Here is a 7,729-nt window from a genome sequence, read left to right as displayed (position 1 = left end):
GCCCCTTTGTATTGTTTTCTTTTTCTTGTCTTGCTTACTTCCTTCTCAAAACATAAAACTATAGAGGTTGTGAAAAAGCTACTTTTCTTAACCACAAAACAGGTTCGCTTCTTAATAAACAGACACCACACAAACCAGTTTGGTAGACCAGTTCAAAACTTTACTTATTATCAGCCGATGGAAGGGAGGGAGAACTCCAGTCAAGTGACCAATATAGACACTTCACTGTCCTCCAGTCCACTTCCCTGAACAACAGAATTACATTGCATTAAATAGGGTTTTTTTGTCCCCTTAGCACATTCCACAGACATTAGTCATGGTCAGAGGTACAGGAAAAGGTTTCCACAGAATGCATCACATCAAAGGCATTTTGTTTACATGGTACAAGATATACTAAAAACATTGGCCATTTGGTTTAGGTCATTTTATCTTCAAAGAGATCACCGTGCTGCTTATTCTCTGTCACTTGGTCCCACATAAACATAGGCCATTTGGTTTACGGCATCTTATCTTTCTACTTCCCTGCTTCCTCTCTTGGCACTTGGTCCCTCACAAACATTGGCCATTTGGTTTACGGCATCTTATCTTTCTACTTCCCTGCTTCCTCTCTGTCACTTGGTCCCACATAAACATTGGCCATTTGGTTTACGGCATCTTATCTTTCTACTTCCCTGCTTCCTCTCTCTCACTTCGTCCCTCATAAACATTGGCCATTTGGTTTACGGCATCTTATCTCAAAGAGATCTCTCTAGCTTCTCCTCTCTGCTTGTCACTTGGGAGACAATGTTATAGGATTTATTATCTCACAAACCGCAACCTGAGGCAAGCCTAATTTGAGACTAAATATAAGCTGTAAGCTAGCCCAGAAGCCAATTTAATATCTTCTTATATTTTTAACTAAATTTCGGCTTCATCAGTTGTACATAGAATGGATTACAGTATGACATAGTTGGCAGCTAAAATTAGGTTCCACTGTACTGTTTTGTAATGTATTAACTTTGAATAAAATAAAGAACAAAAAAAACAAAAAAAGAACCTGTTCATCTCCACTTTAAACATTCCCATTGATTTGGCCTCCACAGCCGTCTGTGGCAATGAATCCCACAGATTCACCACCCACGTGGCTCAGCAGTAGAGTTGCTGCCTCACAGCGCCAGAGACCCAGGTTCGATCCTGACTACGGGTGCTGTCTGTAAGGGGTTTGTACCTTCTCCCCGTGACCTGCGTGGGTTTTCTCCGGGTGCTCCGGTTTCCTCCCACACTCCAAAGACGTACAGGTTTGTAGGTTAATTGGCTTTGGTAAAATTCTCCCAGTTGTGTAGGGTGGTGCTGGTGCGGGGATCGCTGGTCGGCACGGGCTCAGTGGGCTGAAGGGCCTGTTTCCGTGCTGTATCTCTAAACTAAACAAGGCTAGGAGGACAAAGTTTAAGGACGATGTACATAGAAACATAGACAATAGGTGCAGGAGTAGGCCATTCATCCCTTTGAGCCAGCACTGCCATTCAATAAGATCATGTCTGATCATCCAAAACCAGTACCCCGTTCTTGCTTTCTCCCCATATCCCTTGATTCCCTTAGCCTTAAGAGCTAAATCTAACTCTCTCTTCAAAACTTGCGTTGTTGAATTTTGCATCTTTCATTCATTTGCTACGCGAACCTCCACTATCTCTCGTTTCCCTCTCCCCTGATCCTCAGTGACTGAAGAAGGGTCTCGACCCAAAACATCACCCATTCCTTCTCTTCAGAGATGCTGCCTGTCCCGCTGAGTTACTCCAGCGTATGACCAAGGTGGGAATTCCACCATCCTCATTGAAACTTACCGAATAGTGGAAAGAGTGGATGTGGAGAGGATTTTTCCAGCAGAGTTTCTCTGACCAGAGGCCACAACCTCAAAATAAAAGGGCAAACTATTAGAAAGGAGATGAGGGGGAATTTCTTTAGTCGGAGGGCGGTGAATCTGTGGATTTCATCGCCACAGACGGCTGTGGAGGCCAAGTCAATGGATATTTCTAACGCTGAGATTTACAGATTGGTGATTAGTACGGGAGTCAGGGGTTATAGGGAGAAGGCAGGAGAATGGGGTTCGGAGGGAGAGATAGGGTGTGGAGAGGATGTTTCCACTAGGGGGAGAGTTTAGGACCAGAGGTCACGGCCTCAGAACTAAAGGACGTTCTACCAGGAAGATGAGGAGGAATTTCTTTAGTCAGAGGGTGGTGAATCTGTGGAATTCATTGCCACAGAAGGCTGTGAAGACCAAGTCAGTGGATATATTTAAGGCAGAGATAAATAGATTCTTGATTAGTACGGGTGTCAGGGGTTATGGAGAGAATGGGAGAATGAGGTTAGGAGGGAGAGATAGATCAGCCATGATTGAATGGTGGAGTAGACTTGATGGGCCGAATGGCCTAATTCTGCCACCATCGAGGGGATCTATCGCAGTCGCTGCCTCAAAAAGGCTGGCAGCATCATCAAGGACCCACACCATCCTGGCCACTCACTCATCAACCCACTACCTTCAGGTAGAAGGTACAGGAGTCTGAAGACTGCAACGTCCAGGTTCAGGAATAGCCACTTCCCCACAGCCATCAGGCTATTAAACTCAACTCAAACAAAACCCTGAACATTAATTTTGAAATAAAAGAAAACTCAATGTCAGAACAACTCTTAAAAGTCTGTGCATAGCAATCTGTGGTGTGAATTTGTGGAATGGTCTGGAACAGGAGATAAAACTTAGCACAAGCATAATTCAGTTTAAAAAGATGTACAAAAACACTTGTTTAAAAGGATATTGGGATGAGGATAGGTGATTGTGAGTGGGATATTTGTTATACTGATTGTATTGGGAAGGGTGATTATAGAGTGTTTAAGAAGGAACTGCAGATGCTGGAAAATTGAAGGTAGACAAAAAAGCTGGAGGAACTCAGCGGGTGCAGCAGCATCTATGAAGCGAAGGAAATAGGCAACGTTTCGGCCCGAAACCCTTCTTCAGACGGATCGGGGGTGGGGGAGGGGGGGGGGAAAGGAAAAAGGAGGAGGAGCCCGAAGGCTGGGGGATGGGAGGAGACAGCAGGGGGACTGAGGAAGGGGAGGAGACAGCAAGGACCAACAAAATTGGGAGAATTCAATGTTCATGCCCCAGGATGCAGACTCCCCAAGCGGAATATGAGGTGCTGTTCCTCCAACTTCCGGTGTTGCTCGCTGTGGCCATGGAGGAGACCCAGGACAGAGAGGTCGGAGACGGAGTGGGAGGGGGAGTTGAAGTGCTGAGTCACCGGGAGGTCAGCTTGGTTATTGCGGACCGAGCGGAGGTGTTCGGCGAAATGATCGCCCAACCTCTGCTTGGTCTCACCTATATAGATCTGCTGACATCTACAGCAGCGGTTATAGAGTGATGGGTTGTATATATGACTAAGATACTGTATAGTATATGAGGGATTTTTCTTTTATTTTTATTTTTTTCTTCTTTGTATGGCTTTGTAAATATTTGATTAGTGTATAAATGTAAATAATTTGTTGTACATATATAGCTGGTGTACATATGGTGTACATATAGTGGCTGGTGTACATATGGTGTACATATAGCGGCTGGTGTACATATGGTGTACATATAGTGGCTGGTGTACATATGGTGTACATATAGTGGCTGGTGTACATATGGTGTACATATAGTAGCTGGTGTACATATGGTGTACATATAGTAGCTGGTGTACATATGGTGTACATATAGTTGCTGGTGTACATATGGTGTACATATAGCTGCTGGTGTACATATGGTGTACATATAGCGGCTGGTGTACATATGGTGTACATATAGCGGCTGGTGTACATATGGTGTACATATAGTGGCTGGTGTACATATGGTGTACATATAGGCTGGTGTACATATGGTGTACATATAGCTGCTGGTGTACATATGGTGTACATATAGCTGCTAAATGTGTATAAGATAATTACAAGCAGTTGAATAAGGGGTGGGAATTAATTAGCTTTGGCTTCTTCCTGTTCCTTATCGGACACATACAATTTCATTTATTTATAGATATTGTTTATGACACTTTATAAAGATTCTCGTTTCGTTTTTTGTATGCTGTTTCACACTTGCTTTTTATTCTTTTATTCTGTTCGAAATAAAGAATAAAATAAAATAAATAATAGCCCATTATCAGTTTATTTGCACTTTATCTGTTTTATTTATTCATAGAAACATAGATAATAGGTGCAGGAGTAGGCCATTCGGCCCTTCGAGCCTGCACCGCCATTCAATATGATCATGGCTGATCATCCAACTCAGTATCCCATCCCTGCCTTCTCTCCATACCCCCTGATCCCTTTAGCCACAAGGGCCACATCTAACTCCCTCTTAAATACAGCCAACGAACTGTGGCCTCAACTACCTTCTGTGGCAGAGAATTCCACAGATTCACCACTCTCTGTGTAAAAAATGATTTTCTCATCTCGGTCCTAAAAGATTTCCCTCTTATCCTTAAACTGTGACCCCTAGTTCTGGGCTTCCCCAACATCGGGAACAATCTTCCCGCATCTAGCCTGTCCAACCCCTTAAGAATTTTGTAAGTTTCTATAAGATCCCCCCTCAGTCTTCTGAATTCCAACGTGTACAAGCCGCGTCTATCCAGTCTTTCTGTGTGCTTAAGCAAAGCAAGAATTTCATTGTCCTATACAGGGACACATGTCAATAAACTCACTTGAACTTGAACTTGAATTTTCCTCATATGAAAGTCCTTCCATCCCAGGAATCAGTCTGGTGAACCTTCTCTGCACTCCCTCTATGGCAATAATGTCCTTCCTCAGATTAGTAGACCAAAACTGTACGCAATACTCCAGGTGTGGTCTCACCAAGACCCTATACAACTGCAATAGATCCTCCCTGCTCTTATACTCAATGTGTGTATATATTTATATAATGGTACATGGACACACTGATCTGTTCTGCATTCATGCCTACTATGTTCTGTTGTGCTGAAGCAAAGCAAGAATTTCATTGTCCTATCTGGGACACATGACAATAAACTCACTTGACTATTTTCTCATTTATGGACGGAACAATGTTTTAAAGACTTATCCGTTTCTTGTTTCAGGGCTCGGAGGAGATGGGATTTTCTAGGATACAGCTTGGAGTGTTGGCTTTGTTCGGGGTTGGATTTGTCAACGTGTTCTTGAACTGGTACCCCGTGAACAAGCTCCAGTTTCCCACTCGGAGACCGGGCATGGCCAGCGGCCGCAACGTGTCGCAAAGGAGCCTGAGCGACTCCGGGAAGCCCAGGAACGTCACCCTGCTCAACATCTCCTCCACCTTCACCAGCTTCGTCCCGGTGAAGACCAGCTTCTGGAACCGGCGGCTGCACCAGGCGCTGCAGAGGTTGGCCGAGCTGCGTGCGGTCGGAGCGGTGGACTTCGCCCCGCCGCGGGGCTGCCAGCCGGTGGGCTTGGAGGCGGAGATCGCCGACGCGGGCTCCTACTCGCCGCCCCACCGCGACTTTGTGCGTTATATGGACTGCAGGGACCAACGGCAACTGATCGACCACCGGGACAAATGTGTCGATGGCGTTTTCCTCCTGCTGGCCATCAAGTCCATGGCGGGCAACTTTGAGCGCCGGCAGGCTATCCGGGAGACTTGGGGCATGGAGACATCAGCAGCCGGCAGCGTCGGCCAGATCCGGACGGTCTTCCTTCTGGGCTCAGCCGACGACTTGGGGCAGGGGCCGGACCTTCAGCCCCTGGTCAACGCGGAGGACCAGATGCATGGGGACATCCTGCAGTGGGACTTCAGGGACTCCTTGTACAACCTCACCCTGAAGGACCACCTCTTCTTGGGTTGGGCCAGTGCCCGCTGCCCCCTGGCCCGCTACGTCTTCAAGGGGGATGATGATGTGTTTCTCAACACCCCGGTCGTGCTGGAGTACCTCCGCTCCCTGAACGGCAGCAAGGAGCTCTACGTGGGGCAGATGATCAAGAACGCCAGTCCGTTGCGGGACTCCAAGAGCAAGTACAACGTCCCCCTGTCGTTCTATGATGGGGCGTACCCCCCCTACATGGGGGGAGGGGGCTTTTTATACTCGGGCCACCTGGTCCCATCTCTCTATGCCATCTCCCACTCCATTCCCTTCTTCCCCATCGACGACGTCTTCACCGGGATGTGCTTCAGCGCTCTGGGCATCAGCCCGATCCACCACCAGGGATTCCACACCTTCGACATCCAGCCTCAGGACCGGGACAAACCTTGCGCCCACGCCGGGGTCCTGCTGGTCCACCAGCGCGGCCCAGGCCAGACCACCCGCCTCTGGAGGGCACTCCGACAGCCGGACCTCCGCTGCTAGCCAGCCTGGCCAACACCCACCGCCCCGACTGGCAACTGGTGGCTCACAGGTGGAGTCGCCGCCAGATTCAGGGGCGGAAATCCTGGGGGGGACAGGGGGGATATGCCCCGCCCTCCCTGTTTTAGACCCACCCCCCCCCTTATTTTTTGTAATCCGTATAATCCGAGAGGGACCATTGAGGGCGGGACCATGATGATTTGGTGCAATGATTGGAGTAGGGAGGTGTCGGTCATTAGGGGAGGGCGGAATTAGGGGAGGGGGGGTGTGGGACTCAGGATAGAGCACGGTGATTGGGGGAGGGAGACGTGCCAAGGTCGTAGGATCACAAGCGGATCACAAACACTCCTGGCAGCCGCGGACACAGACCTGCGCCTCATCCCATCCACATCCAGGATCGATCCCGGCTCTCTGGCGCTGCAATCGCTGCCGAACCGCCACTGGACCATCCCCGTCCCCACCCGAGTGTCCCCCCCCCCCCCCCCCCCCCCCCCCCTTCACGCCCGGGAGCGGTGCCCCCAGCCAGCGCGGAGAAGCAGCGCTAAACCCAGCTCAACTCTGCCTGTCCCGCCAGGTTAACCTACAGCCCTGCCTGGACTGCGGGAAATATGGCCCAGGTTTACAGCCAGCGCGGAGAAGCAGCGCTGGTGTCCTGCTGGTGTCCCGTCAGTCCAGGCAGGGCTGTAGGTTAACCTGGCGAGACAGGCAGAGTTGAGCTGCATTTAGTGCTGGATTGAGCTGAAATTACTGCCCACAGGGCCCACGGCAGAAGCCTTTGAAGCCTGGTGTGTGTGAGAGTGTGTGTACGCGGAGTTTGCACGTTCTCCCCGTGACCCATGTGGGTCCTCCCGGGGTGCCCTTCCCCCCCCCCCCCCCCCGCATGCAACTTTGTTGATTAATCGGTTTGTTATAATTGTAAATTGTCCCGAGTGTGTGTGGGGTAGTATTAGTGTGTGAGGATCGCTGGGCCGAAGGGCCTGTTTCCGCGCTGTATCTCTAAACAAAACTTAACGCTCACCTCACCCTGGCGTGAGGCGGGCACGAGGAACTGCAGATGCTGGTTTACACAAAAAAAAGCGCAAAGTGCTGGAGTAACTGAGCGGGTCAGGCAGCGTCTCTGGAGCGAAGGAATGGGCCACTTCTTCCGACCCCTCTCTCCACCTGGACTCGCATCCATTTCTCCCCTCCCCCTTGCTTCCACCGCCGATCCTTCCTCCGGCTTCATAATATGCTCCTCATCTATCCTCATCTCACACCAGTGTCCCAATATCAGTGGAGGAATAGATCGGATAGATGCACAATGTCTCTTGCCCAGAGTAGAAAATTAGAAACATAGAAATTAGGTGCAGGAGTAGGCCATTCGGCCCTTCGAGCCTGCACCGCCATTCAATATGATC

General features: G+C 49.3%; 1 protein-coding gene across 1 annotated transcript in view; it reads left to right on the top strand.

Annotated features, from left to right (window-relative positions):
* The window catches only part of LOC129714243 (N-acetyllactosaminide beta-1,3-N-acetylglucosaminyltransferase 2-like), a 12,470-nt gene extending 5,663 nt beyond the window's left edge, over positions 1-6,807 (top strand). The window contains exon 2 of the mRNA XM_055663788.1: positions 5,097-6,807. Coding sequence (XP_055519763.1) covers positions 5,109-6,335 — 1,227 coding nt within the window. The 5' untranslated portion in view covers positions 5,097-5,108 and the 3' untranslated portion in view covers positions 6,336-6,807. The remainder of the gene's footprint in view (positions 1-5,096) is intronic.
* Positions 6,808-7,729: the final 922 nt, after the last annotated feature.

The sequence above is a fragment of the Leucoraja erinacea genome, chromosome 38 (assembly GCF_028641065.1).
Source record: "Leucoraja erinacea ecotype New England chromosome 38, Leri_hhj_1, whole genome shotgun sequence".
In the NCBI taxonomy this organism is placed as follows: Eukaryota; Metazoa; Chordata; class Chondrichthyes; order Rajiformes; family Rajidae; genus Leucoraja; species Leucoraja erinaceus.
This window is presented reverse-complemented; position numbering and strand designations above follow the sequence as displayed.